This window comes from Mus caroli, unplaced genomic scaffold (genome assembly GCF_978045245.1).
Source record: "Mus caroli unplaced genomic scaffold, Mus_caroli_1 scaffold_4, whole genome shotgun sequence".
In the NCBI taxonomy this organism is placed as follows: domain Eukaryota; kingdom Metazoa; phylum Chordata; class Mammalia; order Rodentia; family Muridae; genus Mus; species Mus caroli.
Genome location: NW_028227259.1, coordinates 134,023,202 through 134,039,896, shown reverse-complemented (window position 1 = coordinate 134,039,896; position 16,695 = coordinate 134,023,202). Strand labels below are relative to the sequence as shown.

Genomic DNA, 16,695 nt, shown 5'->3' with positions numbered 1-16,695 from the left:
CCAGCTTTTCAAAAACATGGCTTTTAAGGATCGTACTCGGGTCCTTGGGCTTTTTGCTGCAATTACGTTAGCAAACCAATTACCTCCTGAGCTTGTGATCGCCTCTTTATATGTCAGAGCCCAGTGAGTTGTGAACTGGAGACCAGTTACCTCCACAGTAACTGGAGGTCGAGGAGGAGAGGGAGAAAAAGCCAGAAGAGTTAAAATACATTCTTGCTGTGCTCTTTTAATTGAAAAAACCCTAAAAAGGCATACACACTAGGAAACTACTTACTTAATAATTAATTAGTGAAGAAAAACACTAGAGCAGTAAACTTAAAACCCTGTCAAAAAGTCCAGTTGACCAGCTCGGAGGATCTTGGTAATAGCTGGAAAAGACTTTTTAACAGGTCTTTCAGGTTTCCTGTAGGAAATAAGACGGAGACAAAAATCAATGACTTCCCCAAGTCGTAGGAAGAGCACTAGACACTAAAAGGGATTTGTTTTTTCTCCTCTGGAGATGAGGTGGCTCACTCTTGCTCGTGGGATTCTGAAACTCACAATAATGCCCAGGCAGGACTCCAACTCAAGATCCTCCTGTCTCAGGTTCCTGAGTGAAAGGAAAAGAGGTCATAGTCACTAGTAGGTTGTTTTGTTTATATATACATATATATATATTTATATATAATTTGTTTATTTTATATGTGAGTACACTTGCTGTCTTCAGACACACCAGAAGAGGGCATCCTATTACAGATGGTTGTGAGGCACCATTTGGTTGTTGATAATTGAACTCAGGAACACTGGAAGAGCAGTCAGTGCTCTTAACCACTGAGCCATCTCTCCTGCCATCTATAAAGATGGCGTCTGGCTGGCCTCCAGCTCTGGGACTAAGGATAAGGATAGCCAGGAACTTTCATGAACCTCTATCTCCCGAATACTAAGATGAGGGTCCTATATGCTTACTAATTGAAAACTATCAACTCAACTGTGCTCTCAGCCTCCCCTTTCCTGTCTCCTATAGGTCAGCCTGGCCCCATACTATGTAGCCAATGGTCTTGAACTTTTTTCTGAGTCAGGGTTTCTCTGTGTAGCCCTGGTTGTTTTGGAACCCTTCTGTAGACCTGGTTGGCCTCAAACTCAGAAATCTGCCTGCCCCTGCCTCCCAAGTGCTGGGATTAAAGGTGTGTGCCACCACAGCCCAGCAATCTTGAACTTTTAAATGTCTTGTTCATTTTTATGTGTTTAAGTGCGCATATGTCTGTGTGATATACATGCAGCGTCCTCACAGGGCAGAATAGGGTGTTGGATCCCCCTTGAACTTGAGCTATGGATGGTAATGAGACATCTAATACAGGTGTGGGGATCCTAAAAGGCAAGAGCTGCAAGTGCTCTTAATGGCCGAGCCATCTCTCCAGCCTCTGACCTTGAACTTCTGACCCCCTCTTTCACTTTGCTAGTTCAAAGAGGCATAGAGGTGGGCACTATCATGCCCAGTTTCTGTCTGCTGGCTTACTGGGTTTTGGTTCTGTCAACTCGACATAAACTAGAGTCATCTGGAAAGATACCTCTATTGTCAGACTGGCCCGGAGACAAGTCAGTGGGGGGATTTTTCTCAACACTCAAGCTGTGGGGCGGTATCACCTGGGGTTGATAGTCCTGGGAGGTACAAGAAAGGTAAATGACCATGAACCTCTGGGAACTGTGCTTATGGTTCCTGCCTCTGGGTTCCTGCCCTGACTTCAGGAAGGGCTGTAAGCTTTAAGGTGAAATAAACCCTTTCCTGCCAAGTTGCAAGCAAAAGTTCACGGTGTTTATTACAGCAATTGGAAGCAAACAAGGAGGAGGGGCAGTTTTGTTTTGGGACAGTGCCTCAAAGAGTGTTCCTGGTTGGCCTCCAATTCCAGCAGTCTCCTGAGCACAGAGGCCGGAGATGGATTTCAGGTGTGAGCCACCCTGCCAAGATAGATTTCCTCAGACATTTCCCTATATTTCCAATGTAGACTTTTCTCACACAATTGCAAACTTCCTAATGGTGGAGACTTTCACCAGCAGCCAGGAAAACCCTGGGTCGAGGATCGGGAGCCAGCACAGTTATGATTAATGCTGGGAAGTTTCAGAAGCAGATGACAGGTGAATATGGTGGTCAGACCTGTCATCTCAGGAATAGAGAACCTGAGGCTTGCCACACACCATGGAATCCTGGGCTACGGGCATCATCAATAAAACAAAACCACACACCAGGGAATCATGGCCCATGCTTGAAACTTCAGCATTTTAAGGTAAACGCTGGAGGGGTGATGAGTTCGAGATCAGTTTAGGAGACAGTGTCAGAAATGAGAAGAAAAGGAAAGGAAAAGAGAAGAGACGAGAAGAGAGAGAAAAAAAGAATTGGACATTGTGGCGCATGTCTTATCATCCCAGCCCATGGAAGCTGGATGGAGGACAATCTGGAGTCCAAGGTAATCCTCTGCTACAAACTGAGTTCGAGGCCGACCTGAGATATAAATTCTACTCCCTACCCAACACCAATGGGCTCGGCCTGCCCATACCCGCTCAGGCGTGACGTGTGCTCAGGCCAGGCGTGTGCGCGGCCGCGGTTGCAGCTGGCGCTGGCGCCGCTTGCGCTGCCCGTTGAGCAGTATCTGCGCCACCTTGCGCTCGTGGCCGCCCGGCACCGGGTAGTTGGTGCGTAGCTGCTGCTCGCGCCGCGTTCGGCCCTTGCTGCGTCCGGCCCCAGAGGCCGGGAAGTCACGCAGGTAGTAGTAATCCAGGCAGTCGTACACCTCCTCTTCGAAGCCGACGGTGGGCAGCGCCTCCGGCGGCAGCAGCGGCGGCGGGCGGGCTCGAGTCCTTGGGCGGGAGACAGAAGGAAGAGCTGGAGGGTCCATCGCCGATGCGCTCCGCCCGCCGCCGCCGCTGGCTACTCCGGCCGGAGGGCCCCGCCCAGTGCTCCTATTGGCTCCGCTGTAGGGAGCGCTCTGTGACCTCACAGGGGCGTGGCTTCCATGCTTCTTTGTTCCAGATGAGGAATTGTGTTTCTTCGGGGTCCGAATTGTAAATAAGTATAGTAAACCTGGTTCCGCAGGACGGTACAGGGGAATGTGACTCAGTAGAGTGCTAGCATGCACAAAGGCCTGGGTTCCATCCCCAGCACTGTATAAGTCAGGTGTGGTTGTGCACACACCTATAATCCTAACACGGGGATAAAAGACGAGGAGCTCTGGCCAAATGTATTTACTAGCCCAGTTTGGGTTCATTTTTTGCAAAAAGAAAACTGGCTTGCTGAATTGCTTTAGCTTTGTTCTTGTGACAAGAAAATTCTCTTCACGACATTACTATTTCATTGTTATAACCAAATGTTTGGCAATAATCTGTTTAGGAAAGGTTATTTTTTTTGTCTCAGTTTGAGAATACAATCAGCTAAGAAGACACGGTGGGCAGGATCTTGAGGCTACTTATTCATATCTGCATTCATCCATCAGGAAGCAAAGAAAGGGGAATTCTAGCATTTTGCTTGCGGGTTTTTTGTTTTTTTTTTTTTGGTACCTCCCCCCTCCATTTTTATTCAAGTTCCCAGCCTACTTACTGATGGTGCTGCTACATTCAAGGTGGGTTGTCTCTCCCCAATCTATAATCTCTGGAAATTCCCTCAACAAATCTACGCAAAGGCATGCCTCATAAGTTGAGAAGACAGACTTACTAAACACCACAAGTAGCATGTTAGAGCCAAGGGGCTGGAGAGGGTTTAGTGGTTATGATCTTGCAGAGGATCTGGGTTCTACTCTCAACACTCACATGGTAGCTCACAACTGTCTACAACTCCAGTCCCAGGGGACCTGAAGCCCTTTTCTGGCTTCCTGGGGCATACATATAAGCAGGCAAAACACTCATTCACACAAATAAATGCATGTAAATTTAAAAGCACATGGATGTCAGAGGATAGTTTTTGGAAATCTATTCTCTCCTCCCACCCAGTGGGTCCTGTGGGTTGAACTCAAAACCTCAGGCTTGGCAACACGCACCTTTATCTGATGAACTATCTGAATGGCCCCCACATGATTTTTTTAAAGAAAAACAATCATTAATAGATATCATCCTTAAAGCAACACGGATATCAGACTTAACAGACAAAGTATCTTGAGGATTAATCCCAGGCTCTCAAACTTATTAAGCACTACCACTTTGCTAATCCTCAGGCCAACAAAGTCCAGCCAGGCTTATCAGTGTACAACAGTAATTTTAGCATTTAGGAAGAAGCAAAGGGAGGCAGGTCTCTGTGAATTCAAGGCCAGCTTTGTTTACATAATGAGCGCCAGGCCAGCAAAGACTACATAAATGAGCCCATGTCTCAAAACAAATAAACATAATGATGTTAGTTAGACTCAGTGGGGTCGTGGTGGTGGTGGTAGTGCTAGTATAAACCTATAGTGCTAGCTCTCAAGTGGTTGACACAGAAGGATTACCTCAAGTTCCAGGCTAGTCTGGGCTGCAAGGTGAAATCCTGTTTCCAAAAAAAAAAAAAAAAAAAAAAGGACAATCCTTCACACATATAATCAAACCCCAAGAATGCTGACTGACAAAGCTAAAGTAAAAGCATGGACAGAGAGTTAAAGGTGGAGCATGTTTATAATCGCAGCACTCAGGAGGGAAAGGCAAGTGGATGTCTGAGTTCAAGGTCAGCCTGGTCTGGTCTAGAGAGTTCTAGGACATCTAGGGCTACACAGTGGAAATCCTGTCTTGGAAGTCCAATGTATGAGCACCTGTGAGGTCCATGCCAGCCAGGACGACATGGGGAGGCTGTCTCAAAAACCGCAGTGCCATGACACATGCCTGATGGCAAGAGAACAAGTTTAAGGTCATTCTTAGTTACATATCTTGAAACAAACAAGTCTTCCGAGATGGCTAAGTGAGGAAGTGCATTTATTGTTCAAGCATTGCTCGAGCGAGCGTGCACGCGCGCACACACACACACACAAAAATAACAAAAATAAAAACAGCTCTTTGAGGGCTAGCAAGATGGCTTAATAGATCTAGAAGCACTTCTATACAGATCTGATGACCGAGTTTCATCCCCAGATGGCATAAGGTGGCAGGGCACACACCCATACCCACATCAAACTTACTCGTTTACTCTAAGTGGTACTTTGATTTGAATGCAGCCCCCAAGAGCTTTCCTCAGAGCTATACACACAGATGCACAAGTACACACACTCACATACAACTCACTCATTTACTGTTTATGGTAGTTAAAGTCTCTCAATAGAAGTTTGTCTTTTTGTTGTTTTTGTTTGTTTGTTTGTTTTGTTTTGTTTTTTCGAGACAGGGTTTCTTTGTATAGCCCTGGCTGTCCTGGAACTCACTTTGTAGACCAGGATGGCCTCGAACTCAGAAGGCGTGCACCACCTTGTCTGGTTTGTTTGCTTGAAACACAGTTTCTCTATGTAGCCTAGTGGAACTGGCTTTGCAGAACAGGCTGGCCTGGAACTCAAGAGATCCGCCTGCCTCTGCCTCCCAATTCAAGGTTGGGATTGAAGGTGTGCTCCACAATGGCCAGCCCTTTTTAAAAATTCTTTCATTTGCTTTGAGGCAGGGTCCCACTCTGTAGCCCTGGCTGGTCTGTACGACATGCGTCATCCCATCTGGCACTGGAGGTGGGCTTTCATTCCTATCCTGTCTCGGTTTACCAACTCCTACTCACAGCTTCCTACTTACAGTCGAGGCTGTGAGCTCTCAGCATCCTGCTCCGGTCACCCTGCCTACTGCTTGCTGCTTGCAAGCCCTGAAGAAGTTAACCCTCTGAAACTGTAACCCCAAATAAAGGCTTCTGTAAGTTGCCTTGGTTGGGCTGGTGAGATGGCTCAGTGGGTAAGAGCACCGGACTGCTCTTCCGAAGGTCCAGAGTTCAAATTCCAGCAACCACATGGTGGCTCACAACCATCCGAAACGAGATCTGGCGCCCTCTTCTGGAGTGTCTGAAGATAGCTACAGTGAATTTACATATAATAAATAAATCTTTAAAAAAAAAAAAAGTTGCCTTGGTTATGGTGTTTTATCACAGCAACAGTGCAGTGACTAACACAGTCGGTTTCTAGACAGGGTATCACTATATGGCTATGATTAGCCTTGAACTCAAGAGGCCCGTCTGCCTCTGCCTCCAAAGAGAGAGAGAAAGGGGGAGGGGGAAAGAGAGAAGGGGCAGAGAGTAAGAGCGACATTTTCTGATGGGATGTGACTTATACAAGGTCCTCCCAATGCAGGAAAGAATCAAGGCTAATACAATGTGCTAGCTAGCTTTTGTCAACTCAACACCAAAGAGAATTATCTGAGACAATTGAGAAAATGTCTCCAGAAGATTGTCTGTGGGGCATTTTTTTTTTTTTTTTTTTTTTTGATTTTTCGAGACAGGGTTTCTCTGTATAGCCCTGGCTGTCCTGGAACTCACTTTGTAGACCAGGCTGGCCTCGAACTCAGAAATCCACCTGCCTCTGCCTCCCGAGTGCTGGGATTAAAGGCGTGCGCCACCATGCCAGGCTTGCAATCCTTTAATAGGGTTCCTTATGCTGTGGTGGTGACTCCCAGCCCTAAGATAATTTCTCGTTGCTACGTAGTAACTGTAATTCTGCTGTTATGAATAGTGTAAATATGATATGCAGGATGTGTTTTCATTATTATAAACTGAACATAACCAAAGCATAGTGATTAATCACAAAAACAGTTATGTACTTATATATTGTAAAATCGTTCTTGATTTTGTTTTTTTTTTTTTTTTTTGAGACAGGGTTTCTCTGTGGAAATATTTATTACTAATTACAAACACATGAGATTTTGTCTTGAAGCACGGTGTGGCACTGTTACCAGTCTTAACATCATGTCATAAACTACACTGCTACATTTCAGGACACTGTGCGTAAAAAGCCAACCTCAGTGCGAAGGCTGAGACTGCTTCTTTCTCACCAGATCAGAAATTCTCGGGGCGGTCTTTGCAAGAGCACAGCGAAGATCATCTTCCACCACAAGTCTACTTCTGTATTTAGACTTGATAACCAACAAGCTGGAGAACCCTGTTTCACACAGATACGTTGTTGGAAAGGGAAGGAGGAGGCGCAACACGGTCTCAGACAGAACCGGGTATGACTGCAAACACTTGACCCAGAACTGTGTGACTGGCATTGTGGAGAAATCAGCTCTCGCCGCGTCGCTGTTGGTAAGTCTGATGAACTCCTCTAGCACTGTCTCGGGAACATCTTCAGCTTTGACTGCGAACGGGCTCCTGGCGAGTGCAAACGGAACCTCGGGTAGATTTGGAAAGTACCAGGAAATTTCACTTGCAAGCATGTCCAAGTGTTCTTTCACGGAAATCACTACTGTAATCCTTTTGTGCTGTTCAATGTCATGTTCCTCAAAGAAAGCGGATAAGGTAGGCAACATGTAAATTTTATTTTCATCCAATTTTTTTTGCCAGAGTTGAAGTTTCATTTGGAATGAGTGGATCTTTTCAGACAGATCCAGGCAGGTTGAATTTGGTCCTTGCAGTGGTAAATTCAACTCATTCAAAATGGTAAAGATGTCAACCAAATAAGCTACCTTCTGCAATGCACTGTTATCACTGAAAAGTGCTTCAAACTGCCGTATTGCTTTTTGATTAAAAAACATCTTGAGTTCATCACGGAGCTCAAAGATACGTTTTAGAACTTTTCCTCTTGACAGCCATCTCCCTTCAGTATGAAGTAGCAGGGTTTTGCTTGGCCCATCTAAGTCATTGCAGAGCTGCAGAAACAGTCGACTGTTCAAAGAACTCGCCTTTACGAAATTGACAGAACTCAGGACACTTTTCATTACTTCCTGGAAGTCTTGGGGCAGCGTCTTCATTGCTAATGTTTGCAGATGAAGCATACAATGAGCTCCAATGGCTTTTGGGGACTCATTTAGGACCAGACGCTGAAACCCAGATTGACAGCCCAGCGTAGCTGGGGCACCATCTGTGCAAACCCCACAGATGCTTTCCCAAGAGATGTCATGCTGTCTCAGAAATGAGTCAACTGCCTCAAATACATCAAGGGCAGTAGCTGTCCTTTCAAGAGGTTTGCAGCAAAGAAACTCATCTTTAAAGTCACCATCATTAATATACCTCACGTAAACCATTAACTGTGAACAGTTTGCAACGTCTGTCGATTCATCGAGCTGGATGCTGAATATTGGAAGTGGAGCAGATTTAATTTCCTGGACCACCTGATCAAGAATATCAGCAGACATGTCATGTATTCTTCTTCGGACAGTGTCGTTAGATAAGGAGACTGCACTCAGTTTCGTAACAAATTCGTCTCCGATCATGACGCGAACGCTGTCCTTGGCCACCGGGAACAGTAAGTGCTCAGCAAAGGTGTGCGGTTTCATATCTCTGGCAATTCTGAGGGCCACCAAATAGGAAGTTTCCACGGCTGCCACGTTCTGTTTGTTGGACTTGCTGCCAGTGTCAGGTCTGGCTTTCTTGAGTCCATCAGCTTTGCTTCTGAAATAGTTGGTATCCTTGCCAGCGAAGCTGGAATGCTTGCTCTCAAAATGGCGTTTCAGTTTGTTGGGTTTCATCGACTCCGCCGACAGAACCACCCCACAAATGACACACTGTGGTCTCTCAATTCCTACTGCGATGGTTGAGGTAAAACCATACTGCAAAAAACCCTCATTATATTTTCTTCTCTTAACGTTCCTCTCTCCATGATCCACCAGCCTGGGATGGTCCACTAATGAAAACAATCCATAAAAATAGCTTTAATAACATAAAGGACAATACTTAGCATAGCTCAGCCAATGGAGTACATTAACGTTTCCTATGATGTACCATTCTCTATGTGTTCCTGTGGTTTGGTTTGGTTTACGTACCTGTTATTATCACAAGGGGGAAATATTCAGCAACCATAGCTGAATATATTTTTTTCCTTTTTTTAATTAGAATTTTTTTAAAGATTTTTCAATTTATTTTATGTGACTACACTGTAGCTGTCTTCAGACACACCAGAAGAGGGCATCAGATCCCATTACAGATGGTTGTGAGCCACCATGTGGTTGCTGGGAATTGAACTCAGGACCTCTGGAAGAGCATCCAGTGCTCTTAACCGCTGAGCCATCTCTCCAGTCCCAGATATTTTCTTTATTTACATTTCAAATGTCATCCCCTTTCCTGGTTTCCCCTCCAAAAATCACCTATCCCTTCCCCTTTCCCCCTGTTCACCAAGCCACCCACTTCCACTCCCTGGCCCTGGCATTCCCTTCTATGGGGGCACAGAACCTTCACAGGAGCAAGGGCAGCTGAATATATTAAAAAAAAAAAAAAAAAAGATTTCGTTCCAGGTGGTAGCAGCTACCTTTAACCCCAGCACTCAATCCCAGAGGCAGGCTGATCTCTGTGAATTTGAGGCCAGCCTGGTCTACAGAGTGAGTTCTAGGACAGCCAGGGCTATACAGAAAAACCTGGTCTCAAAAGTCAAACCAAGCCGGGCGTGGTGGCACACGCCTTTAATCTCAGCACTTGGGAGGCAGAGGCAGGCGGATTTCTGAGTTCGAGGCCAGCCTGGTCTACAGAGTGAGTTCCAGGACAGCCAGGACTATACAGAGAAACCCTGTCTTGAAAAACCAAAAAAAAAAAAAAAAAAAAAAAGGCTGCTTTTCTTTGCCGGGCGTGGTGGCGCACGCCTTTAATCCCAGCACTCGGGAGGCAGAGGCAGGCGGATTTCTGAGTTCGAGGCCAGCCTGGTCTACAGAGTGAGTTCCAGGACAGCCAGGACTACACAGAGAAACCCTGTCTCGAAAAACCAAAAAAAAAAAAAAAAAAAGAAAAAAAGTCAAACCAAACAACAACAACAAAAACACCCCCTACCCCCCAACAATCAGCATCCAGACTAAGCTCCTGTGATCTGATTATTTCCTACAGTGCTTGATGACTCTACCCAGTAATTACGACTCCCAAAGTGTCCCTTTACCTCCAGTATTCCTGCTTTCAACACAGAAGCTGCTCTCTTCACTTGGGACTGGTCCACTTAGTACATTATGGTGCCAACCCTGTCATATTCACCTGTAACTGATCATGGTGTATGTGACGGGGTTGGTGAGCTGATGTCATCTCGCTGCTGAGTAGCCGTGGATGAACTCCTATGAAAAAAGGTCTTTCACCCCCAAAGAGGTCTCAACCCACAGGCTATATAACCTAACCACTACCCTACAGGGTTCGGGACCATCACCCCGAGCAGAGGGATAAGTCACCTACCATTTGCAATCCTGCACTGCCGCAGTACCTCGTTGAAGCCCTCACAGAGCTTGACATCGCTCTGGTTCTGAGCACACTCCAGAAACTGCCTGATCTCTAGAGAGCAAGGTCCAAAAGACTGCTGGTTCTGCAGCTGGGCTCCCTGAGGCTCCTGCAAAGACACAACATCTTGTGTTGAGATGAGAAAGCACAGGGCACCACCCAAAGGCAGCGCTCACACACTGGGAGCTGGGGAAACAACTGGAGAAAGGTGCAAGTTTAGTGCCAGCCAGGAACATGGCAGTGAAAACGATGTTAAGTACAAAGATGTCCTCGACAACTCAGAAGCAAAAGCAACAAACGCCAAATCACATCATCTGGAGCGTAAATGGAAGTGGGTTTGGGTCACACAGTGACGACTCTGTCTCCAAAAGCAACAACAGGAACCCAGTATAAGTGTAGTCAAGATAAATACCCAGGGGCTGGTGAGATGGCTCAGTGGGTAAGAGCACCCGACTGCTCTTCCGAAGGTCCAGAGTTCAAATCCCAGCAACCACATGGTGGCTCACAACCATCCGTAACAAGATCTGGCGCCCTCTTCTGGAGTGTCTGAAGACAGCTACAGTGTACTTACATATAATAAATAAATAAATCAAAAAAAAAAAAAAAAAAAAAAAAAGATAAATACCCAAAGCCCAGGAGGCTGGCCATGAGTTCAAGGCTAGCTTGAGTGAGATACTCTCAAGAAGTGCCCATGGGGAGACTGACCAAGCATCGGCTGTCTTCCCTTCACCACTCCTTATTACCTGGAGACAGGGCCTCTCACCAAACCAGAAACTACTTATTTCGTCTCAACAGGCCAGCCAGCCTTTCTGTGGGAATTGCCTGTCTCTGCCCCACAATGCATGTGGTTACAGTTATGTATGGCTATGCCTGATTTTTTTGTGGGCTCATAGGATTTGAACTCAGGTCCTCATGGTATCAGAGTAAATGCTTATTCATAAAAGACACTCGCCAGCTGCCAACACATGTCAGAAAAGAAAAGCAAAGGAAGGAGAAGCTGCCCCAGAGCTCACCTGGTAAGTGATGTCAGGCTTTGCGGGCTCAGCACTACCACCTCCGCTGAAGCCCCCAGTGATGGCGTGACCCAGGGTGTGCCCCACTGCAGAGCCCACAGCCACACCGGCCGCAGTGGTAGCCATCTGGGCCATCAGGTCTGGCTGTCGGGGCGCAGCGGCAGGTGAGCCAACTGCAGATGGTGTAGCTGCTGCTGGAGGCTGAGCTGCAGGTGCTCTTCGGGGAGCAGCCCTCATCTGAGGGGCCCGGCTGGAAAAGAACAAAACTCCTCAGGTCCCAGACAAATGGCTTTGCAATCTACTCAAGAGAACAAACGGGCCAGGTTTGGTGGCACACACCTGTTATCCCAGCACTGAGAAGGCAGAGACAGAGAGAAGTAGCAGATGAAGGTCACCCTCAGTGACACAGTGGCTTATTTCCTCTTCTACGTGCTGTATTATTTTATTGAGATTATAATAGCTACAGCATCTCGCCCTTCTGTATCATCCCTCCAACACCCCGGCCCACACATATACCCCTCCTTGACTGCTGATTTCAAATTTGTGGCTCTTTTGTCATTGTTACTAAATGCATACATGTGTATACCTACACACTCCTAAATATACTCTGCCTCAGTGTGTATGCTCACTGCATGAGTGTGTTTTCAGGGCTGACCGCTTGGTATTAAATAACTAACTGGTGTTCTCTAGCTGAGGGGAGACTATTTCTCCTGCTCTGGGCAAACATTGTTTTCTTTTTGCAGGGCTGAGGACTCTGGCTTTCCACTGTACACTCTGGCATATCTATTCTCATCCCTGTTCTTCTACACAGTCATTTTAAGGCCAGCCTGAGAATAAATATCCTCCTTACAAAACAAAAAAACAAAACAACCAACCTACTATACTACTATATTCAAACTTCCTATTCCTACATCAGCCTCAACCAGTGCTGGAATTACAAGACATTTGTTGTGGGAAGCCACATGTGCCATTGCAGGGTGGCGCTGGCTTCCGCTGGCCACCACGCATACTTAGGCAGTAAAGTTCTTTTGCCAAGATGAGGTTTTGAGACTTAACCAAAATTAACCAATCAGATGAGAGACAAGTTAACCAATCAGATGAGAGACAAGTTAACCAATCAGATGTAGGCATGCAAATGAGGTGAAAAGCATAACCCAAGCACAACCAATCCGGGTGTGAGACATGCCTCTCCTAGGCCTATATAAGCAGCACCAGTTCTGGGCTTGGGGTCTCTTCACCTCTGCAATCAAGCTCTCTTGCTGGTGAGTTGGGCGCACACAAGAATTTGTCACTCTGTCTGGCTTAATTATCTATCTTTTTACTTTACTGTATTTCATGTGCATGATTATTTGCCCGCACCTGTATCTGTGTACCACTTGCATTACAGAAGAGGGCATTAGATCACCTGAAATTGGAGTTACAGATGGGGTTGACCCACCATGAGGGTGCTGGGAATTAAACCTGGATCCTCGGGAAGAACAGTCAATGCTCTTACTGTAGAGCCAACTTTCTAGCCTCTTGTTGCTGCTGTTGTTGTAGACAGGGTTTCTCTGTGAACACTTGGCTGTCCTGGAACTCACTCTGAAGACCAGGCTGTTTTGGAGGTTGGAGATCCTCCTGCTTCTGCCTCCCAAGTGCCCCAGGAGCTTGTGCCCTTAAAGGCCTGTGCCACCACCTCCTGGCATCATTCTAAATCTTTAAACACCCATAACATACACATGCAAGAAGACTATAGAAACTGTTTCTATTGGTTACATATGTATATGTATGTTATATATATATATATTACATATAATATACTTTTTTGGAACTATTTTCATGACTCCACATGGCCCACAGTATCTCTAAAGGACAGTTATTCCAATACTTCATAAAAATCATAGACTTATTAAAAGTTAGAAAGGATGACGGAGAGATGGCTCAATAGCTAAGACCACCAGATACTGGCTTTCACAGGGCCCATGCTCAGTTCCCAGGAGCTCTTAACCACCCGTGATGAAATTCAGCTAGCTCTAGGCCATTCTACACTTCTGGCCTTTCAAGGCTGACACCCCCACTTCATGTATACATACCCACTGACAGACAACAAAGCTGGAAAGATCCCCGAAGGGTTTATTTATTCCAATGTAAACAGCTACTTTGTATACCAGACTATTTCAGGCCACAGGAGGCAAAGGCAGGAGGATCTCTGTCAATTCAATGCTATCCCTGTCTATGTAGTGAGTTCCAGGACAAGAACTCCAGAGTGAGCCAACAGCTTTCATTTTATTCCTATATCAGTATCAAATAAAATGTCATAGTATTAAAGAAGAAATATCAGACAGGTACTGCCATGGACTCCAGTGGGTCTCAATCTTCCTGATGGTATAATGATCCCTTTATTACAGTTCCTGATGTTGTAGTGACCAAATATAAAATCATTTTCCCTTCTATTTCAAAACTGTAATCTTGCTACTGTTATAAACCACCATGCGGGCTGGCGAGATGGCTCAGCGGTTAAGAGCACTCACTGCTCTTCCAAAGGTCCGGAGTTCAAATCCCAGCAACCACATGGTGGCTGACAACCACCCGTAATGAGATCTGACGCCCTCTTCTGGTGCGTCTGAAGACAGCTACAGTGTACTTCCATATAACAATAAATAAATTTAAGGAATAAAATAAAAATAAATAAATGAACCATCAGGTAAACACTTTTTGGAGCAGGAAGGAGTAGCAACCCACAGGTTTAGACCAAGGTGTCTCCCTAGCCTAGTTAACATCTGAATTAACATTTCAGGCTGGGGGAGGGAGAGGGGGATGCTGGTGCTGAAGTAGAGTGTCCTTGCAACCCACTCCTGACAACCTGAGTTTGAGCCTTAGAAAGATCAACAACCAACTCCCATAAACTGCCCTGTGACCTTCACACAGGCTCCCAGGTGGGACATCTGGAATCTTGATGCTATTGAGTATTTCCTACTTCATGTGGACATAAGATGATGGCTCAATGGAGCAGCAGTTGTCAACTTGTGGGTCAGGATCACTTTGGGGGTCGAACGACCCTTTCACAGGGCTCGCCTAACTTACAAAATTACAGTTAACGATGTTGCAACAATTTTTTTTTTTTAAATGATCAGGGGTCACCACAACATAAATTGTAGTAAAGGATGGCAGCATTAGGAATGTTGATACCCCTTGTAGTAGTGTAATTACAACTAAGTGTTAGCTATCCTGGACCCAAACGGTGGAAGGAGAAAACTCTAAAATTCTCAAACCTCCACACACAAATAACGAGTAATTTTCTTTTATCCTTTTTTTTTTTCTTCTATAAACCTTTAAACTCTGTAATCCCATCCCCGGAGAAGCGGAGTCAGGAAAATCAAGGAAGGCTACCCAGGACTTATGAAGTCCAAAGCTAGCCTGACAGACTCAAAAACACAGAACAAAACAAAACAAACAAAAACCACCCCTAAAAGCTTTTAATCCCAGCACTCGGTAGGCAGAGGCAGGCGGATTTCTGAGTTCGAGGCCAGCCTGGTCTACAGAGTGAGTTCCAGGGCAGCCGGGGCTACACAGAAAAACCCTGTCTCGAAAAACCAAAAAAAAAAAAAAGAAAAAAAAAAAAAAAAAAAAAAAGAGAAAAGAAAAGAAAAAACACCCCTAAGAGCTTGACACCTATCATTCATTCTTTCCTCACCTCCTCTTAGACTATGCCCTCGACGGCCCTTCCCTCAACCTGTCTAGGGAAAATGTCACATTTCAGAGTCCTCTCTGGGAGTGCACAGAGCGTGTCCCCGTTCTCGGGGAGTCCTCCCCTATAGCGGATCCCTTTCCGCTCCCTCCATCTCACCATCGGCTTCGCAGCCCTTAAGCTACAGAACCTCGCCCTGCCCGCCCGCGCTTGGTCCCCAGCCCCGTGGGTCTCACCGGGCCAGAAGGGTCACGCGGGAAGTGCGGATTCGGCTTCCACGTGGCATCCTCGGTGTCTGCACCTTAAGCGTCCAGACACAACAAACTCGGGAACGCCCACGGGCGTCCAGCAAGGAGGGAGGAAGGTGGAAGGCGGAACCTCCACAAGTAGCCAATTAGAGTCCAGTAGAAGCACGATCGCTGCAGGTTATTGGACGAACCAGACATCAGTAACTGGCAATGCGGTGCCGCTGCGTAACACGCGGGGAAGTTGCTTGGAGACGAGGCGCTATAGCTAATGGGAAGTTCCTGAGGTTGCTCTCTCAAATCTTGTTCTTCGGTTCTGAGATGTATGGTTAGTTTTTTTCTTCCGATGGACCACTGGATTCCTCCACTGCCAGGCTGTCCTTTGATTTTGAGACCCTTCTGCCTCAGCATCTCAAGTGAACTGGCTTGGGAGATTACCCGCATGTGCTGCCACGCCCACTGTGTTAACACGTGTTAAACCTGAAAATTGAGTGGATGAAGACTAAACTCTATTGTCTAATCAAAAGCAAGCTTTATTTTAGAGGTGCATCCAGCATCCAGGACTGGATATCCAGCTGTCTTAATCTGTGGGGATTTTAGAGAACAGGCCCTTACTGGCCTTTTGGGATGCCTTTTATGGGGGAGCGATAAAAGATTAATAGAAAACAGATGTAAGCATGTTTACAGGGCCCAGACTATTGACTGTTAGAGATTGTTAGAAAAATACAATGAAACAGGAAGACAAGGATATTCATCATATAAATGAGGTCTTTTTTTTTTTTTCCAGATTACATCAGATTTAGGAAACAAACTTAAATAGAACCCTAGACTCGTAAAGTATAGGGGCTTAACACACTGGGTTCCTTAATTTGCAAGGTATGGGTACTTAATACAATGTGGTCCTTAATTTCGAAGGTATATGGATTTGACACATTGTACCCTTTGATTTATGGTCTCATAGTCTCATCTTGGCCTGTTTAACTCTTTCAAATCTTTGACAAGAGAGCAAGCATTGCTTGATGTTGTAGTAGGGGGAACAGGATTCTGGTATTGAGTATCTGGAGGGTGATTTAGGTTAATAATGCACCAAAAACACAGAGCTCAAGTATTATGACTAATACGAGAACCATCAAGGGGGGCAATGAAGGGAGAGACCCATCTTAGCCAGGAGGGCCAATCAATATGTGCCTTGGAGTTATTCTTTCTCCAATATAAGTTATCAATTAGGTTATCGACGGTGTTAAAGAAATCTGATATGTTAACACATTTCAGGGAACTGTTGACATCCAAGATTATGCGTGAGCAACTGAAAGACTACGGTAACTCTATTTTGTAGGATTGTCATTCTTTACTCTCTAATTTCTCGGTTAATTTCTGTCAATATCTTTGTTATATAGTGTTCGGCTAGTGAGCCAGCTATTTTAGAAATCTCCCTTTTCATCCCCACAACCAATGAGGGGCAGGTTGTGACTGCTGCTGAGGCGG

The 16,695-nt window shown here is 45.7% G+C and overlaps 2 protein-coding genes across 2 annotated transcripts; both read right to left on the bottom strand.

The window, feature by feature from the left end:
- Positions 1-206: 206 nt before the first annotated feature.
- On the bottom strand, positions 207-2,907 carry Nupr2 (nuclear protein 2, transcriptional regulator). The gene is made up of 3 exons (XM_021163779.3): positions 2,532-2,907; positions 541-589; positions 207-403 (listed from the first exon to the last, which is right to left on the bottom strand). The coding sequence occupies exon 1, from the start codon at positions 2,868-2,870 to the stop codon at positions 2,553-2,555; it is 318 nt and encodes a 105-aa protein (XP_021019438.1). The 5' UTR covers positions 2,871-2,907; the 3' UTR covers positions 207-403; positions 541-589; positions 2,532-2,552.
- A 3,898-nt stretch (positions 2,908-6,805) lies between these two features.
- On the bottom strand, positions 6,806-15,289 carry LOC110294944 (protein FAM200C-like). The gene is made up of 4 exons (XM_085837219.1): positions 15,202-15,289; positions 11,299-11,548; positions 10,244-10,394; positions 6,806-8,723 (listed from the first exon to the last, which is right to left on the bottom strand). Exons 1-4 carry the CDS (start codon positions 15,249-15,251, stop codon positions 6,904-6,906), a joined length of 2,271 nt encoding a protein of 756 aa, XP_085693345.1. The 5' UTR covers positions 15,252-15,289; the 3' UTR covers positions 6,806-6,903.
- Between the last annotated feature and the right edge of the window lie 1,406 nt (positions 15,290-16,695).